Here is a 20125-nt window from a genome sequence, read left to right as displayed (position 1 = left end):
TGAAGGATGTTTCAGCTTACACAGGTACATAGGTAAGCTGCAGAGTTGGGCTGAGAGGTGGCAAATGGAGTTTAATGTGGAAAAGTGTCAGATGATTCACTTTGGAAGGAGTACTGGTCTATTGGTAATGTTCTTGGTAGTGTAGATGAGCAGAGAGATCTCTGTGTACATGTACACAGATCCCTGAAAGCTGCCACCCAGATTGATAGGGTTGTTAAGAAGGCTTTTATTGGGAGAGTTTTGGAACCATGAGGTCATGCTGCAGCTCTACAAAACTTTGGTGTGACTGCACTTGGAAAATTGCATCCAGTTCTAGTTCCCACATCACAGTAAGGATGTGGAAGCTTTGGAAAGGGTTTATAGGTAATTTACTGGGCCGTTGCCTGGTCTGGAGGGAATGCCTTATGAGGAAAGGCTGAGGGACATGAGGCTTCATTAGAGAGAAGAAGGTTGAGAGGTGACTTAATAAAGAGACACAAAATAATCAGAGGGTTAGATAGTGTGGGCAGTGAGAGCCTTATTCCTCCGACGGTGATGGCGAGCACCAGTGGACATCACATTAAATTGAGGGATGATAAATATAAGATAGATGTCAGAGGTAGTTTCTTTACTCAGAGTAGTAGAGGCGTGGAATGTTCTGCCTGGAACTGTAGTAAACTCATCAATTTTACGGGCATTTAAATGGTCATTGGATAAACACATGGATGAAAATGCAACTATACTACGCTTCTGGATTAGTGGTGCTGGAAGAGCACAGCAGTTTAGGCAGCATCCAAGTAGCTTCGAAATCGATGTTTCGGGCAAAAGCCCTTAATCAGGAATAAAAGCTGTCATCTTCTATGTTCTATTATCTCACTACATCTTTCCTACTCCATTGTTTCAAATTACAATTATGTGACCACATTGAGTATTTGATAAAATGGTATTGAGTGTTCTTGTGTCTTATATCAGACTTCACAGGAATGCAGGCCTATTTGTAGAAAATGAAAGTTACTTCGAAACAATGGCACAAGAAGCCTTTTTGATGAAGATAGAGTCATAGAAAATCTGTTCCTGCAAGTTGGAGAAATGGAGAATGATGTTGTGCTAAAGGTGGGGGTGGCAGCTCCTCTGCCACCATGATCCCTTGATGGAAATGGAATGCTGTCTGAGTGGGAGTAGCTGGATGTTTCTGCCTGCTGCAGACCACAATGACTTCATGTGACAGTGATGTTCATCTCGATTGGATCATTTTCTGTTTCCTGCAGTGTATATGGAACTCCATAACTGTTAGTCCTGCTCTGCAGTCATGGTGTTTGTATTTTGACCTAATTCGGAATTCAGTCAGTTGCTGTGTGTGTGTATGTGTCTGATGTGTGTGCCTGCAGTAATTATTCTATATTGTCAGGAATAAAAACATATTCCTGGAGAAGCTCAGTTCTGAATAACAGTTACTGGTCCCAAAACATTAACTCCACTTTCTCTCCACACATGCTGCCAGATACGCTGAGTATTTTTTTTCAGCAATGTTCTCCTTTTGTTTCCAGCCTCAAGCATCTGGATTTTATTTGTCAGGCTTGTCCTGGGTGTTTGGCATTCACATTATGTAATTATCATGTCACTATTTGTGCCAACTATTCATTAAAGGGTTAACTCTGTCCTGCCCAATCACTAATAAACTTAATAACACTGATTTATCCTATAAATAGGTGACTTTTGTCTGGTTTCTTTCTATCTCTGTATTTAACATCAATGTTATATATGGTTTTGAAATGATGCTACTGTCGGATTTTCTTTTCCATCTTGATTTTAACTCTAAAAAAGTCACATCAAATGTAAATTTAATGCCTCGCTGGGCATATATTTCAGATAAGAATTCAGTCTAAACCTCTTGAAAAATGATGTAAATGTCAATGGGCTCGACAATATTAGGTAAGAACTTCCAAAAGCTAATTAGCAGCAGATGTTCACAGGTAAAGGGACGGATGGAAAATGGGAAACCTTCAAAAATGAGACAATAAGAGTCCAGAGTCAGTCTGTTCCTGTTAGGGTGAACAGCAAGTCTGGAAAGTGTAGGGAATGCTGGATGATGGAGAAATTGAGGTTTTGGTCCAGAGAAAGAAGGAAGCAAATGTCAGGCATAGATCGCAGAGATCGAGTGAGTCCTTAGAACAGGAAACGGCAGTAGGAGCATACTTAAGAGGGAAATCAGGAGGGCAAAAAGGGGACATGAGTTAGGTTTAGCAAATACGGTTAAGGAGAATCCCAAGGGATTTTATGAATACACTTAAGGACAAAAGCGTAACTAGGGAGAGATTAGGGTCCCTCAAAGATAGGCAAGAAGGCTTTTGTATGGAGTCACAGAAGATGGGGGAGATACTAAATGAGTATTTTGCTTCACTGTTTAATAAGGAGAAGCACATGGAGGTTATAGAATGTGGGGAAATAGATGGTGCCATCCTGGAAGATGTCCATATTACACACAAAGTAGTCCTGGATGTCTTGAAATGCACAAAAGTGGATATATCCTCAGGACCTGATCAGGCGTACCCTAGAACTTTGTGGGAGGTTACAGAAGTGATTGCTGTGTCCCTTGCCGAGATATTTTTATCATCGATAGTTACAGGTGAGGCGCCGGAAGACTAAAGTATGGCTAACGTAGTGCCACTATTTAAGAAAGGTGGCAATAAAAAGTCAGGGACCTTTAGGCTGGTAAGCCTGCTATTGGTGTTGGGTAAGATGGTGGAGGGAATCCTGAGGGTCAAAATTTACACGCATTTTGAAAGGCAAGGACTGATTCGGGACAGTGAACACTGTTTTGTGCATGGGAAACCATGACTCTCAAACTCCATTGAGTTTTTTGAAGAAGTAACAAAAACGGAGGCTGATTAGCAAGGTTAGATCTCATGGAATACTGGGAGAATTAGCCATTTTGGATACAGAACTGGCTCAAAGGTAGAAGACAGAGGACGGTAGTGGAGGGTTGTTTTTAAGACTCAAGGCATGGGACCAGTGGAGTGCCACAAGGATTGGTGCTGGGTCCACTACTTTTCATCATTTACATAAATGATTTGGATGTGAGCAAAGGAGGTAAGACACCAAAATTGGAAGTGTAGTGGACAGCGAAGAAGGTTACCTCAGATTACAAACAGGATCTTGATCAGATGGGCCAATGGGCTGAGGAGTGGCAGATGGAGTTTAATTCAGATAAATGCGAAGTGCTGCGTTTTGGGAAAGCAAATCTTAGTAGGACTTATACACTTAATGGTAAGGTCCGAGGGAGTGTTGTTGAACAAAGAGACTTCGGAGTGCACGTGCATAGTTCCGTGAAAGATGGGATATTGAAGAAGGCATTCGATATGCTTTCCTTTATTGGTCAGAGTATTGAGTACATGTTGCAGCTGTACAGGACATTGGTTAGACCACTGTTGAAATATTGCATACAATTCTGGTCTCCTTCCCATCAGAAGGATGTTGTGAAACTTCAAAGTTTGTGGGCGGCACGGTGGCACAGTGGTTAGCACTGCTGCCTCACAGCGCCAAAGACCCGGGTTCAATTCCTGCCTCAGGCGACTCTCTGTGTGGAGTTTGCACATTCTTCCCGTGTCTACGTGGGTTTCCTCCGGGTGCTCCGGTTTCCTTCCACAATCCAAAAATGTGCAGGTTAGGTGAACTGGCCATGCTAAATTGCCCATAGTGTTTGGAGAATGGGTCTGGGTGGGTTATGCTTCGGTGGGTCGGTGTGGACTTGTTGGGCCAAAGGGCCTGTTTCCACACTGTAAGTAATCTAATCAACGGGTTCATAAAGGATTTACAAGGATGTTGCCATGGTTGGAGGATTTGCGCTACAGGGAGAAGTTGAATAGGCTGGGGCTGTTTTCCCTGGAGCATCAGAAACTGAGGGGTGACCTTATAGAGGTTAATAAAATTATGAGGGACATGGATAGAATAAATAGACAAGTTATGTTCCCTGGGGTAGGGGAGTCCAGAACTAGTGGTCATAGGTTTAGGGGGAGATGGAAAATATATAAAAGAGACCTAAGTGGCAAGGTTTTCATGCAGACGGTGGTACATGTATGGAATGAGCTGCCAGAGGAAGTGGTGGAGGCTAGAACAATTGCAACTTTTAAAAAGCGCCTGAATGCGTATATGAATAGCAAGGGTTTGGAGGGATATGGGATGGATGCTAGTAGGTGGGACTAGTTTGGGTTGGGATATCTGGTTGGCTCGGATGAGTTGGACCGAAGGGTCTGTTTCTGTGCTGTACATCTCTTTGACTCGAAGATTGATGAGGGTAGAATAGTGTATGTGATCAATATGGACTGCAGTAAGATGTTGGACAAGTTTCCTCATTGTAGACTGGTTAGCAAAGTTAGATCACATGAAAATTGGGGGCGGGGCAGGGGGGTGCAGGGAGAACTACCAATTTGGACACGGAATTGACTTGAACATGGAAGACAGAGAGTGGTTGTGGAGGGCTACCTTTCAGACTGGAGACTTGTGATCAGTGGTGTGCCACAAGGATCGGTGCTGGGTTCACTGCTTTTCCTTATTTTTATAAATGATTTGAATGTGAACATTAAAGGTTTGCAGATGACACAAAAATTGGCAATGTAGTGGACAGCAAAGAAGGTTCCCTCAGATTACAACAGGATCGTGATCAGATGGGCCACTGGGCTGACCAGAGGCAGATGGAGTTTAATTCAGATAAATTTGAGGTGCTTCATTTTGGAAAGGCACATCAAGGCAGGGGCTATACACTTAATGGTAAGGTCCTGGGGGGTATTCCTGAACAAAGAGACCTCGGAGTGCAGGTTCACAGTTCCTTGAAAGTGGAGTCGCTGGTCGATAGGATAATGAAGAAGGATAACGTTACAGCTGTACAGGCAATTGGTTGAGCCACTTTTGGAATATTGTGTACAATTCTGGTCTCCTTCCTATTGGAAGGATGTTGTGAAACTTGAAACATTCAGAAAAGATTTACTTGATTGTTGCCAGGGTTGGAGTGTTTGAGTGAAAGGGAGAGGTTGAAGAGGCTGGGCCTGTTTGCCTTAGAGTGTTGGGGGCTGAGAGGTGACCTTATAGAGGTTTATAAAATCAGGAGGGTCACTGTAGTGGTAAAAAAAATGTAATTCCTCCATGATATTTGACTCTTGATTTGAAAATTTCTCTCTGGAAATTGAATCAATGTGTGTCTAATTCAATCTGCTCTATAACTATGGAAAGGATGTTATTCAGTCTGACAGCAGTAACATACCTGCTGATTGTTAGAAGGAACTGATCACACTTGGCTTTGTACTGAGGACATATTACATTGTCTTGGTCCTTCAAGTAATTGTCTGGAGGAAGACAGAAGAAGCATCGTTTGTAAATCAACATTAAGTCAATGTAATAATTTAATAATCATTAGGCTGTTTTTTTCCTTTAAGGTAGCAATTCCAACAGGACCACAGACTGATCCTATTCTTGGCCTGACCTGCTTTTTGGTGACTATCAAAAAAATCTGTACCAATTCACTGAGAACCAGATACCAACCAGCACATCTACATATGTGATAATCTAATGCAAATGCGTTCCTAGATATGAAAGTTTTCTTATCCATAGCTGTCAGTGGGGACAGTCTGATAACTACACTCATGCATTCACATAGCATAAACCGACAGGTGCAGATGGATAACTGAACTCGTGTATCCACATAGTGGAAACTGCCAGGGACTGGTTGATAAATACATTTCATACATTATAAATAAGTAGGATCAGTCCTTATGTGTTTCTCCGATGTGGATATGCGAGTTTAGTTATCTAAATATACCTGTCAGTTTCTGCCCTGCGAATGTGCGTGTTTGCTTTACCAATCCATCCCTAACAGTTTCTGCTGTGTGTCTGTGTGTACCTGTCAGTTTCATCTATGAACATGCGAGTTTCGATATTAGTCTCTACCTGTCAGTTTCTGCTGTATGACTATGAAATGCAGTCATCAATTTTTACCCATCAGTTTATTCTGTGAGAATGTAGATATTCAGCTCTAACTGTAAGTTTAAGCTATATCAATATGGGAGAGCAATTCTCAAACAGTATCTGTCAGGTTTTGCTATTTGACCCCAGAGTGTCATTGTCAATCTGATTCTACTATGTCAATATGACAGTGCAGATACTAATCTGTCCCTGTCAGTTTCTTCCTTGTTAATATGTGAATACAGTTATTGATCAGTACCCATCAGCTTCTGCTCTGTGAATGTGGGTGTATTAATCAAACTGTAGCTGTCAGTTTCAGCGATGTGAATGTGGGAGTACAGTTATCATTCTCTACCTGTCATTTTCTTCTTTGTTAAAGTGAGCGTAACTGTCAATCTGTATCTTTCAGAATCTGCTGTGTGAATACATAAATATAGTTGTCAATCTGTAGCTGTCAAGTTTCTGCTTGGTGAATATGCTTGTGTAATTGTCAATCCCTGCCAGTTTCTGCTGTGTGAATGTGTGAGCTGAGTTTTCATCTGTCACTATCAGTTTCTGCTTTGTGAATGTGAGAGTTTAGTTATCAATCTTTCCATGACAGGCTCTGTAATGTCAGTGTTTGTGTGACTGTAGTTATCAACCTGTACCTCTCAGATTCTGCTCTCTGAGAGTGTACTTATCCATTTGATTTGATCTGATTTATTATTGTAACATGCACTGAGATACAATGGAAATTATTGTTTTGTGCACTTTACAGGCAGATAATATCATACAAAATGCATCAGGGTAATAGAACAGAATCCGCAATACAGTATTAAAGGTGCAAAGAGAGAGAGATTAACATTAAAACTTGAGCGAGATTAGATTGGTGCTAGAAAAGCACAGTAGGTCAGGCAGCACCTGAGGAGCAGGAAAAAAGACGTTTCGGGTAAAAGCCTTTCATCAGGAATGTCCGAAATGTTGATTTTTCCTGCTCCTTGAATACTGCCTGACCTGCTGTGCTTTTCTAGCACCACTCTAATCTTGACTAATCTCCAGCATCTATAGTACCCACTTTTGCTTTAAAATTTGACCAGTTCATTCAAAAGTCTGATAACAGCAGAGAAACTGTTCTTCAGTTTGTTGGGTGGTGTATTCAAAAATCTGTATTTTCTGGTGGTAGCCAGGAACATATTAGTTTTTCTACAGAAGATAGGGTGGGCGGAAGGGTGATGAGTAAAAGACAGATGGAGATAGAGAGTCCAAAGAAAGAGAAGAACAGTAGGACTGACAAAGGAGTGGATAACTGTCAGACTAAGTGGGTGAATAGCCTATTAATAGGGCCTGTTAGTGGCTAACAATTGGTGGTGTATAACAGCAGATATGTGGGGTTTTCGGGAATGACATGGGACAGCTCAAGCCCTGTAGCTGTTGAACTCAATATTGACTTCAGAAGGCTGTTGAGATCCCAAGCAGAAAATGTGGTGCTGTTCTTCCAGCTTGCACTGAGCTTCACTGGAGCACTGAAGCGAGCCTGAGATAGAGATCTTGGCCAGGGAACAGGGTGTTGTGTTGAAGTGGCAGACAACTGGAAGTTAAAAACAATGACTGCAGATGCTGGAAACCAGATTCTGGATTAGTGGTGCTGGAAGAGCACAGCAGTTCAGGCAGCATCTAAGTAGCTTCGAAATCGTCGTTTCGGGCAAAAGCCCTTCATCAGGAATAAAGGCAGTGAGCCTGAAGCGTGGAGAGATAAGCTAGAACTGGAAGCTCAGGGTCTTTTTGTCTGGACAGAATGTCGGTACTCTGCACAGTGGATACCCAATCTACCCTCAGTTTCCCCAACATTGAGGAGACCACATTGTGTGCAATATCTTTGCCACTATCAGTTCTGAGGACTGGTTACTAGACCTGAAATGCTGCCAGACCTGTGAATTTTCCACTAATGTTTGTTTTGTTATCAATCTCTGCCTGTTAGTTTCTTCCCTGTGAATATGTGAGAGTCGTTATCAAAGTGTACGTGTCAATTTATGTGATTTGAAATTGGGAGCATAATCAATCTATTCCTGTCAGTTTCTACTTTATGAATATGAGTGTGTAGTTATCAATCTTTCTCTGGAATTTACTGCTACCTGTATGTGAGTTATTAATCAACCTGTCCCTGTCAGATTCTGCTCTGTGCATCTGAGAGTGCAGTTATTAGTTTGTATCTATCAGCTTCTTGTTTATAAATGTGCAAATTCATTTATCATACTGTACCTGTCAGGTTTTGCTATGCGAATGTGTTAGTCTCGTTATCAACATGTACCTGTCTTATGTGTGTCCATGATTATTGTTCTCTCCCTTTCAGTTTCTGCAATGTGAATATGTGAGCAGAAATCAATCGATGTCTGTCAGTTTTGGTTGTGTCCATACAAGAGTTTAGAACTTGATGTCTGCTGTCCATGTGTGAATTTAGGAATTGATCTATACATGCCAGTTTCTGCTGTGTGACTGAGAGATTGAAGTTCTCAATGAGTTCCAGTCACTTTCAACTGTTATATACCAAAGTTGCTCAATTCTCTGGCAGCCAATAATATTCTAAGAGTATAATGATGTCCATGAATCTATTGTTGATTGCCAGAAAAATTAATCTAGTTCAATAATGTCCTTGAATGGAGGGAACTGCCATCCTTCCCTTGACTGGCCTGCATGTGACTCCACACCCACATCAATGTGGCTGCATGGGTAGTTAGGGAAGGGCAACAAATGCTGGCCGAGTCAGTGGTGCCCCCATCCCATGAATGAATTAGAGAAAAAAAAATCTGACTGTGATAATAGTGTTTAAGGTGTTGAAATTGGTTATTAATCCCTTATGCATTTTGTGATTTATGACACAATCACAGAATTGGAACAGCCATTCAGCCTGCTGTGTCATTCTATTCTTTATCTGTTCTCCATGCTAGTTTGCACTAATTGGTGGGATTCTAATCTTCATTCACTCACTGCCAGTGTCTCAGTGTAAATGCCAATTTGAGATTAGTTCTGCAGTTATTGGCCTTTGAATACCTAGACTGCCACTTTTGCTCTGTGTGCAACAGTGACAAGTCGAGTATATGGATGCCATTCTCTTTCTGTGTTCAGTTGTGTTTTTTTTCAGCAGAGTGTAGGATAAACCCATTCAATATTTAATAAACCTGTGTGATTGAGGGATTAATGTTGTTTCAATATTTATCTTTGCCAAGTATCTAATTTTATTATATTTAATCAGTTTTCTTTTTGCATTTTGTGTGTGCAGTAGTCTTTGGCAGTTGCTGCTGGGCACTGCAATAATGTAACATCTAATACTAACATCTTCTGAAGCAATTAATAATTAGGTCAGTCAATTTATGACCATCCATATCTGGTAGTAGTTGTGGGCCTAAATTGCATTTTTTTTTTCCTTTTTACCATTAACTGGCTGACTGTGAGTGAGTTTTCTGTTGTGCTGCCAATCTGTATCACTTTGAAGAGTGGTACTGGTCTATATAACACCAATATTGTCTGTAGTCTCTACGTGATTCTAGTTCTGCATGTCATGATCTGATACACTTTGAGGTGGGTTTAATGTCTCATTAATCAGTGTTTCATACATTAAAAAAGTCTGAAAATGCTTCTGCATTACTCAGGCCCTCAACCAGAATGGGAGCGTGGATAAAGTGTGTTTTCATCAACATCAGGCTGAGTGAGACAGAGACAGACACAGATGTGTATATACGTATTTGAATGAGTATTAAGGATCCTCTCAAGAAGCATCCTCTGTAGATAAGGCTTGACCAAGAGGTTCATTTCATATTTACACTGTTTGATTCTTGTCTTGGTACAGGACAACTGTTTATCTAAAGAATACTTTTGTCCTGCTCAGTTGTCCAACATTGCTTCTATATCTGCACTCAAGTATACACTTCACATATATATTTGTTATAACCATGTTCCACCATGATCAGTTTGTTCTAATTGATTGTAACTTTAAAAATGCCAAATCTACATAAGAATTTAATGCAGCTCAAATGTATATTTATTATAAGCATACAGTCTAACCTACTTCTAATCTTATGAATGATAATTGGCTTTGAAGAATGGAATTTACTGTCACTGAGAACAGGGCAAAATAATATCGATTTATATATAGTCATAGTTAGTCATATATAGTCATATATAGTCTTGGATTGAATGTGTACCTCTGGAAATGGAGCTTAATGTGCATCTGACTCAATCCACTCAGACAGAGGAAAGGACATTCTTCTCTCTGACAGTGGTAACATACCTGCTGGGTGTGAGAAGCAGCTGGTCACTCTTGGATTGATCCATCAAATATTTGCCTGGAGAAAGACAAAAGAGAGCTCCTGTACATCACTAGCAGCTGAGTAGGAAGACATCAAATGATCAATGCAATATTCAGGTCATGATCATTATAATTCTTTGTTTTTGAACAGGGTAAGCTGAACAGAGCTGATCCTGGTTCCTCTCGAGCTTTGAGCTCCTTCCAGTCTTTTTTTGATTCCCAAATTCTAAAACATTTTACTGAGATAAAAATAAACTAACCAACATATGCACAATTCCACAAATGTAATGATTCCACAGTTCAATGCCCACCTCCCAACACACTAACTGTTGAAAAACAAATACTGGGCACGATTTCACATACTTGGAGACATTTATCCGGTGTCTGCTATATTTATGCTTCACAGGATTATCACATCTGATTCTACTGTCATTTATTTCAACGTCTGTTCGCAACAAACAGCGGGAAACAGAAGCCAAACAATGAATTCCCATCAGTGTTTAGGGGATTAAAAACCCCAAGAATATCCCACAGCAGCTTCTTCCCGCTCTGCCTCCCTCAGCAGGCCCACACACAGCCCGAGAAAGGCCTCTCTCTTCCCCCCAGCCCGCTCACTCCAAGTTCCGGGACCAGTTCCTGCTCCGCTCGGCCTCTTACAAACAGCCCCCGGTTCTCCCTGAACTCACCCCGAATCAATCCCGGTCTCGGAGCCCCCTCTGTGTCCCAGACTCCCATCCCGATGTGCTGCTGGAAGGAGCCTGCTGTTCCCTCCCTTCCCTGGGCGCTGATCTCTCCATTGCGGTCTGTTTCAAACAAACCTCTTGTACTCACTGAGTAAATGCTCCTCAATGGCTGGGGGAGGGCCTCACGCATGCGCTTCTCTGCTCAGGATCAATAATCGCGCATGCGCTGCTTTACCCACTGCTTCCCAGAAACAAACATCAATTGGTCATTTCCCCAATTCTCTTTTCTCTGAATTTGACCAAAGGGACTGGGACTGTAGGGGAAAGGGCAGAGAAGGTTTCAAGCTGGGTCACTGTCCCTTTATGAAGCTCCGGGTCATGTTAATAACTCCTCCCTCCTGCTCTCCCACAATCTGATCAGGGGGCGGAGGATCTGGCGGCCACTCGGCCCATCCCCTGTGCTTCCCCATTCGACAACATTTGGTCAGATCGCACGTTAACTGTGATATTTAATACTGGTGACCCTCATGCACAAATATTAATTCCTTGCCCAAAGTAACATACAGAGCTGGAATAAGTGGAACATTCTTACGCAGGTAGAAAATAACTGATGGAGAGAGTCTTGAATCAGTGTCAGAGCTGATTTCTGGGTCAGGAGGGCCGTGCAAAAGTCAGACCAGGTGTGCAACAACATCTCTGGGAGTCGATTTAGTTTCTCGTGGATGACAGATTTTAGTGTCGTGTATGCTGCAGACAGAAACCTTGTGATGTATTGTATGCCACAACAAGAAACCCCAGCTGTTTTTGTTTATTCACTCCTGGAACGTGGATGTTGCTGACTGAGCAAAGCATTTATTTAAGAAGGTGGTGGTGAGCAACCTTCTGGAACAGTCGTTGTCAATGTTATGCCCACAATGCCATGAACAGGGAGTTCCAGGGTCTTGATCCAGTGACAGTGAAAGAAAGGGGTTTTATTTATAAGTCAGGATCGTGAGTGCCTTGGAGGGGAACTTGTCCGATATCAAGGCGTTGTTCCCCTACATCAGCTGCCCTAATTCGTTTTAGATGGAAGTAGTCGCAATTTGGAAGGTCCTCCTTTTACAAATTACAAAACTCGAATTTCTTTGTCAGACAGACGTCTCTCCGGCCGACAGCGAGAAATCAGAATAGTGTGTTGCCTCCCTGGTGCCAAGATCAAGGATATCTTGGAGAGAGTGCAAGATATTCACAAAAGCGAGAGGGACCAGCCGGAGTAAACACTGGAACTAACTCCATAGGAAGGGGAAAGGATTGGATTCCGAAGAAAGAATAAGGAAGAGGCAAGAATTTCGAAAGGAGGTCCTCTCCGGTAGTAACATGTAGATTACTCCCGCTGCTCCGAGCGAGTGAGGGTAGGAGTAGGATGATAGAGTAAGGTAATGCCCAAGTCAGGAGCTGGTGCAGGGGAGAAGGGTTCACATTTTTGGATCGTTGAAATCTCTTCTGGGGAAGACGTGACTTATATAAAAAGGATGGATTGCAGCTGAATTGGAAGGGGTCTAATATACTGGCAGGGACATTTCTTGGAGCTGCTGGGGAGGGATTAAACTAGTAGGGTGTGGGGGCGGGAACCAGGGAGGTTGTGAGGAAAGAGACCGATTTGAGACTGGTATAGTTGGCAAGTCAAACAGTCAGGGCAGGCAGAAACATAGCAGAGAATGACTTAGGATTCATCAATTAAGCTGTGCTTATTTCAATTCAAGAGGCCTAACAGGGAAGAAGGATGATCTCAGGACATGGTTAGGAAAATGGGATTGGTCTTGGGATATCATACCAATTACAGAGACATGGTGGTTATAAAATGGGATTGGTTTTGGGATATCATAGCAGTTACTGAGAAATGGTTCGGTGATGGACACAACTGCAGCTTAATGTTCCAGGTATCAAAGGATGGGGGGAGGCGGGCAGCAAGGGAAAATGGGGAGTGAGGTGTTTGGTAAGAGATAAGATTACAGGTATACTTAGGAGGGATTTTCCTGGGAATTATTTGGGTGGAATTGAGAAATACGAAAGGGTTTGGTCATCTTCTTGGGATTGGACTGTAGACACCTCAACAGTCATGAGGAAATTGAGAAATAAAGTTGTAAGGAGATCTTAGATCTGCAGGAATACTGGTGTGGTTATGGTGAGGGATTTTAACATTCCAAACATAGATTGGGACTGCCATTTTGTTAATGGTTTCAACAGAGAGGAATTCCTTAAGTGTGCCCAAGAACATTTTCTGATTCAGTATGTGAATGTACCTTCTAGCAAGGTGCAAAGCTTGACCTACACTTGGGATATAATGATGTGTCAGTGGGGGGGCATTTTGGGACCAGTGACCGTAATTTAAAACTATTATTGAAAAGGATACAGCAGCTCTCAAAGTTAAATTTCTCATTTGGAGGAAGGCCAATTTTGAGAGTATTATGCAAGAATCTTCAAAAGTTGAGCGACGGCAGACATTCACAGGCAAAGGGATGGCTGGAAAATGGGAAGCCTTCAACAATGAGAAAACGAGGGTCCAGAGACAGTATGTTCCTGTTTGAATGAAAGGCATGTCTGGTAAGTGTAGGAAATGCTGGATGAGGAAAGAAGTTGAGGTTTTGGTCCGAATGAGAAGGAAGCATATATTAGTTAAATACAGCAGAGGTTGACTGAATCCTTCGAAGAGTATAAAGGCAATAGGGAAAAACTTAAGATGGAAATCAGGAGGGCAAAAATGGAACATAAGATACCTTTGGCAAATATTGTTAAGGAGAATTTAAACAGATTTTATAAATACACGAAGGACAAAAGGGCCCAGCAAAGATTAGCAGGGCAGCCTTTGTGTGGAACAACAGGAAATGTGGGAGATAGTAAGTGAGTTCTTACTGAGGAGAAGGAAATGGAAGATGTAGAATCTGGGAATTGGATGGTGACATCTTGAAAAATGTTCATAATATAGAGGAGGTGCTCCTGGATGGTTTTAAACATAAAGGTTGGATAAAACACGAGGTGTAGTGGCCTACAAATAAGGCTACCTCAGAATACAGCAGGATCTCAATCAGTTGGGCGATTAGACCCAGGATTGGCATATTGAGTTCAATTTAAATCAATATGAGGTGCAACAATTTTGAAAGGCAAATCAAGGCAGGACTTATACACTTAATATTAAGGTCCTGTGGCATGTTGCTGAACTAAGAGACGTTGGAATGCAGATTCATTGTTGCTTGAAAGTAGAGTTACAGTTAGATAGGATAGCAAAGAAGTATGTTTTCCTTTACTGGTCAGAGCTTTGTGTATGTAAGTTAGGTGAACACATTGTGGGTGTATAGAACATTGTTTATGCCACTTCTGGAATATTATGTGCAATTTCTGGTTTGTCTCCCATGGAAAGGATGTTGTGAAATTTGAAACAGCTATTCAAGATCGTTTTTGGTCCAATGAAAAGGCCTAAAATTTGGGAAGATATATAGTGAAAGATGTGAAGGCTGCAAACAGATCTAAATTCAGCCAATGGCAGGGAAAAGGGATTTGACTAACAAAGAGCAAATGAAGAAAACAGTAATGTTGCAGAAGCCATGAAAGAAAAAAACGGTTGAAGCAAAAATAAATGTGTAAAGAGAGAAATAGGTTGGTAAAGAGGACCATATGTCACTTACAACATAAAAAAGGGGAGTTTAAAATGGGGAACAAAAACATCTCAAAAATCTCTAACATAATGTTGTTCTCTGTTCACAAATGTTCACACAACTAACACAGTAATAAAGTCGGGGAGTTTACTGAGCGGGAAAAACTGAACCAAATCAGTATTATTTGGGAAATGATGTTGGGACAGTGGGTAGGATTGAAGGTTGGGAAACACCAGGCCTTGATCATCTACGTCACAGAGTATTTAATGTCGTGGACTGAGTAGTACTGGATGCAGTGGTGATTCCTGGTGAAGGGCTTTTGTCCGAAACATCGGTTTTCCTGCTCCTCGGATGCTGCCTGACCTGTTCTGCTTTTCCAGCACCATTCTGATCTAAACTCTGGTTTCCAGCATCTGTACTCCTCACTTTTGCCTGGATGCAGTGGTGGTCATGTTCTATAAGCTCTGCAATAATTTACACATTGGTGGCGAGCTAGTGTAAGCAATCCAATGGAAAAGGGAGGTAGGTATAAAATTGGGAACTATAGACCAGTCAGCCTACAGGGAAAAATCAAAATGAAAGCTTCAATTGTAAAGCATTTGACAACACATTATTCAAGATCCGATCGAATCAGTATGGACATGAAGGCCCTGTTCCAGTGCATACTGTTCTGTCTTCTAAGCTTGAGAAACCGACTGGCCATCTTTGAGGAAGTAAACAGTGGAGCTGATAGTTACTGAGGAGAAAAACTACAACTAACTCCCTGGACACCGCAGCAAAGGCTGAAAGGAGGAGAAATCCTCTCTTTCCACACTTACATTTGGTGATATTTCGGCGTGTGACTATGTGAATGTGAATATTGTGTCAAAGAGACTGTAGGGAAAGGGCGGGCGATTAGTCAAACGTAACTGTGTTTGTGTGTCCGCTAATATTATGATATTTCCAAGTCTCTCTTATGTAACTCAAAAATATTTACAATTCAGGTTATCCCCCTGCTCCCCTTCTAAACCTCAAAGGTAGAATTCAAGGCAATACATTTGTTAGTTTCAAGATTTCGGTCTAAAAGTAGCGACAATGTCACCGTTCACCTCAGACAGCGCCATCAGTGCAGCAGCAAAATGCGTTTAACTCGGCAACGGAGCCGTCTATTCGAGTGAAAACTTTTCCGCCGTAAACCTTCCAGTGTCAGGGTGAGGAGCGATCGAGCCTGGCTGTCTGGAGATGCGGAATTTCAGAGGAATCGAAGAGTTTAGGCCGTTAGAGAAACACAGAGAGGCAGCAGGAACAGGGAGCTGACGGCAGGTTGTCCCTGCGCCGTCCGCTCGCTGCCTTGAAGTTGCTCAGTGCCGCCACCAGCAGTTCAGACTGACTCAGAGAGAGATTCAGCGCAGAGTTCTCAACATGAGCGACAGTGCAGCCGCCGAAACGGCTCCTCCAGCCTCCGCTCCTACCAAAGCCAAGGCTCCCAAGAAGAAGGCGGCGGCTCCCAGGAAAAAAACACCCGGTCCCGGGTTGGGAGAGCTGGTTCTGAAGGTTGTCGGGGATATCAAGGATCGCAAAGGGGCGTCTCTGTCCGCTGTAAAGAAGGCGCTGGAGAGAAGCGGGATCGATGTGGGAAAGCGAAATGCACAGATCAAGATGAGTATCAGGAGGTGCCTGGCGAACGGCTCCCTTGTTCTGGTCAAGGGCCAGGGCGTCTCCGGCTCCTTCAAACTCCCAAAGAATCCAGTCAAGGCAAAAGCGGGAAAGAAGGCGGGAACATCAGCGGCCGCCAAGAAACCGGCCGTGAAGAAATCTGCGGCCAAGAAGGTGACAGCAAAGAAATCCCAGGCCAAGAAAGCGACAGCAAAGAAATCCCCAGCGAAGAAAGCGAGCGGCAAGAAGACGGCATCGCCAAAGAAAGCGGTGAGCAAAGCAGCGCCAAAGAAACGGACTCCCGTGAAGAAGGTGAAAAAGACCAAGGGCTCTAAAGCCCCCAAACCCCTCAGCAAACCGGTTAAAGGCAAGGCCAAGCCCAAAGCGAAAGGGACCAAGACAGCAGCAAAGAAATGAACCAGTCGGTGTAACATATAACCATCTGAACCCAAAGGCTCTTATCAGAGCCACCCACATCTCTCAGGAAAGAGCTGAGTCCGGATCCAATGTTCCCCGTCCCGGCGCCGAGCGCAGACCGACCTATTAATTGATCTAAATAAATCAAATAAACACTTGCCATGGTTTACGAAATTGGTAGACATGAGAATGTGGAAGGTGATAAAAAAAACATAAAGTGAGATTTTGTCCTTTTATCAGTGTTCACTGCATTAGCCTTTAAGATGTTTAAATTGGCGGGGTTGTTTAGATTGATTCACGGTGGGTAAACGTTCGGTTGTTCAGTTTGTCTGGGCTGTTTCAAACCCAGCCTTTCCTCCTGCCTGTTACAGACAGACCAGGCAATGATCCCGCCTCCTGTCTGCGCTGACACCTAACTTGGTTTTAAAGAATTACTATAATATATTAAATGTTATATTCGTTGCAGACGGATGGTGTTTTGTGTTTTAATGGTTAACTTAATCTCAAGGTTTGTGAGGGTGAATTCGGCGGGCATTTTCAAACTGACCAACTGTCATTTCACGTTATCCAATCAGCCTCCAACAATTCTTTTCCTGCCTTTCCTGTCCCTTCCGGAGCTGTTTCTCTGTGGGTTGAGGGACAGGGCTGTATCCAATCCCAGCTCTAGGGCGGGCTCTCCATTCCCTTAAACAGGCAGCACCGCAGCAGCCTCAGCATTGACAGCAGCAGCCTGTGTGTGTGTTACAGAGAGTTGGAGAGAATGGCCCGAACCAAGCAGACAGCGCGCAAATCCACCGGAGGGAAAGCTCCCCGCAAGCAGCTGGCGACCAAAGCGGCCCGCAAGAGCGCTCCGGCCACGGGCGGAGTGAAGAAGCCTCATCGCTACAGGCCCGGCACGGTGGCTCTGCGGGAGATCCGCCGCTACCAGAAATCCACCGAGCTGCTGATCCGCAAACTGCCCTTCCAGCGGCTGGTGCGAGAGATCGCTCAGGACTTCAAGACCGACCTGCGCTTCCAGAGCTCGGCGGTGATGGCCCTGCAGGAGGCCAGCGAGGCTTACCTGGTGGGACTGTTTGAGGACACCAACCTGTGCGCCATCCACGCCAAGCGGGTCACCATCATGCCCAAAGACATCCAGCTGGCCCGCCGGATCCGCGGGGAGCGCGCCTAAACGGAGCCTGGCCGGCCCGGCACATTCACCCCGAGAGAGAGAAACACAACGGCTCTTTTCAGAGCCACTAAACCATCCAGAGAGAGCGGGAAACGATGCGTTGCGAAAGTATTGTAATTCTAAATCTATGAAGTAAAATAGGGATTGAGTGAAATATTGATTTCGCGTCAGAGTCAGCGACAATGAAAATACAGCGACCGAGGTCTTCGGTGATCGCAGAATTTATTATAATACGACATTAGAGATTTGAAATTTTGCTACACAATTAGGAATTCCCCCAGCAAAAGCCATCTCTCCTCATTGTTTATCATGGTGGTAAACATGGTTTGTGCTTGTGGAGAAGGCGCGGGAGAAGATTTGGCGCAAAGAGACCAACCGCTTTTATTTCGAATTGAAAAGCCCGCCAACATGCCAGAGGAGAATGCGTGAATTCTTATTCGGTGATTTGTTTTTGCCATTACAAAAACAATCATACTTTACTCCCTTTCCTAATTTGCATCTGCAAAAAAAAAATGACTGGAGTCAATTTTCCGAGACCGACTCTTTTTTTTTTATTCCGAGAGCGAAAGCGAGCATATTAAACACCAATGAGTAATGCATTGCTGAGGAGTTATTCCCCTTGAGCAGCAATGAAAAGAATACATAGTGCAATGTAATTTGTACATCATGTGTTTAGGTAGTGGAGACAGAGCGGGAAGAAGCTGCTATGGGACATTCTTGGGGTTTTTAATCCCCTAAACTCTGACGGAATTAAATGTTTGGCTTCTGTTTCATACTGTTTGTTGATACTGGGCAGTGAAGAATGGAAGCACAGACCATAATTTTGTGACAATCTTATAAAGGATACTTATTAGAGTGAACAGAGTTGAAGTTTCGAGTAAAACGTTAGACATAGTGTCCCTTGTTCTTTCCTTCAACATTTAGTGTATGGACAGCTTGCTATTGGTGTATGTCAGCATTGCAACTGCTTCAGGAATTCCCATTCATGGAGGTGAACAGATGTTATTTCTGGATCTCACCCAATTGTCACAAAGATGCAAATAAAACAAAAGGAGACGTGGAGCAACTCAGGGAAAGAGTGGAATTGAAACCTGGTTCTGTTTGAATTGCTAGGTTTAAAAATACCCCAATGATTATTAACTGACTGCCACACTGATCAGTTTAATCTTACCGAACGTTGCTTATATTGATTTACAGGTGAAAAATCTTCTGTGTTCGTTCAAGCAAATATTTGAATGACGAAGGCAATGTCATATTTCCTCGGTACAAAGCCAAGTGTGACCAGCTGCTTCTAACAAACAGAAGGTATGTTACCATGGTCAAAACAGAGAACATCCTTTCCACAGGCACAGAGCAGATTGAATGAGACTTGGTTTGAGTTCAATTTCCAGAGATATATCCAAAGAAACGGACAGTTAGACACAACTGCAGAAAGACAAATTTCTTTTTTCTCTGCATTCTCCATAGACATCTTCCCTGTTTCAATTAATATGATTCATAGGCCACTACCATTCACAGCATTTTTGAAGCTGACTGGTTGTTTAAAGTAGGCAATTGGTGTACTAAATCCAGTTTACATTTTAAAACACCATTTTAAATGTCACAAACCGGATAAACAATGACATCATGCTTTTACATAATTTCAGCAGCCATATGTGACAAGTAGTGAATCATTACTGAGTGCACATGGCATCACATGGCAGAAACTGACAGGGTCAGATTGTGAGAGAGTAATAATCATTCACCTCCCGAAAGCTCAAATGGGTAGATGAAAAACCACACTCCCATTTTTCACAGCCACTAATGAGTGGTAAACTAATCCTTAACCAACCTGAAATTCTGAACAACACATCATTCACAGTGTAATCAGGGTATCACAGTGATACAAGAAATTGACACAATTAAAATTTGCACAAGTACCATGTTCAAAATAATCCATAAATGACCGTGACCAGTTCAGAGTGAGTACAAATGACTTGTCATCAAATGACGTTCAGAGAAAATCCACACAGCAAAGTTTATAATGGAAAAAAAAGTCCTGCTAGAAACTGAAACGCACTGAATGATATGTATTCTAATGTAGTGCAAAGTAAGATTTCAGGAACTGGAAAATCGGCAGGAGGCTGCTGACACTGATTGAGGAGCCAAACAGTCAGGGAGTAAAATTCATGTTGTCAGCAGAAAGCAAAATGCACCGGTCACAGTACATCAGTTCCCTTTAGTCATTGAGGTAATTGGAGTAGAACTGACAATGATACACACACTGGCAGCTATTCTGAGTAATGTATGAATACTTTGCACTGATTCCTATTGGAGATTTGAAGAAGAATAGGGGAAAAGATAAGTGAAGGGAGTTTACAGAGTAGATGAT

General features: G+C 42.7%; 2 protein-coding genes and 1 long non-coding RNA gene across 3 annotated transcripts; 2 read left to right on the top strand and 1 right to left on the bottom strand.

The window, feature by feature from the left end:
- Window positions 1-3284: 3284 nt before the first annotated feature.
- LOC140470927 (uncharacterized) lies at window positions 3285-11062 on the bottom strand. Its single transcript, XR_011956799.1, has 3 exons — window positions 10903-11062; window positions 10199-10253; window positions 3285-5318 (listed from the first exon to the last, which is right to left on the bottom strand). It is a non-coding gene; the product is annotated as an uncharacterized lncRNA (long non-coding RNA).
- Window positions 11063-15895: 4833 nt separating this feature from the next.
- LOC140470923 (histone H1-like) lies at window positions 15896-16998 on the top strand. The gene has a single exon (XM_072566859.1). It carries the CDS (start codon window positions 15933-15935, stop codon window positions 16581-16583), a length of 651 nt encoding a protein of 216 aa, XP_072422960.1. The 5' UTR covers window positions 15896-15932; the 3' UTR covers window positions 16584-16998.
- Window positions 16999-17253: 255 nt separating this feature from the next.
- LOC140470902 (histone H3) lies at window positions 17254-17828 on the top strand. The gene has a single exon (XM_072566845.1). It carries the CDS (start codon window positions 17344-17346, stop codon window positions 17752-17754), a length of 411 nt encoding a protein of 136 aa, XP_072422946.1. The 5' UTR covers window positions 17254-17343; the 3' UTR covers window positions 17755-17828.
- Window positions 17829-20125: the final 2297 nt, after the last annotated feature.

This window comes from Chiloscyllium punctatum, chromosome 52 (genome assembly GCF_047496795.1).
Source record: "Chiloscyllium punctatum isolate Juve2018m chromosome 52, sChiPun1.3, whole genome shotgun sequence".
Taxonomy (NCBI): Eukaryota; Metazoa; Chordata; class Chondrichthyes; order Orectolobiformes; family Hemiscylliidae; genus Chiloscyllium; species Chiloscyllium punctatum.
This window is presented reverse-complemented; position numbering and strand designations above follow the sequence as displayed.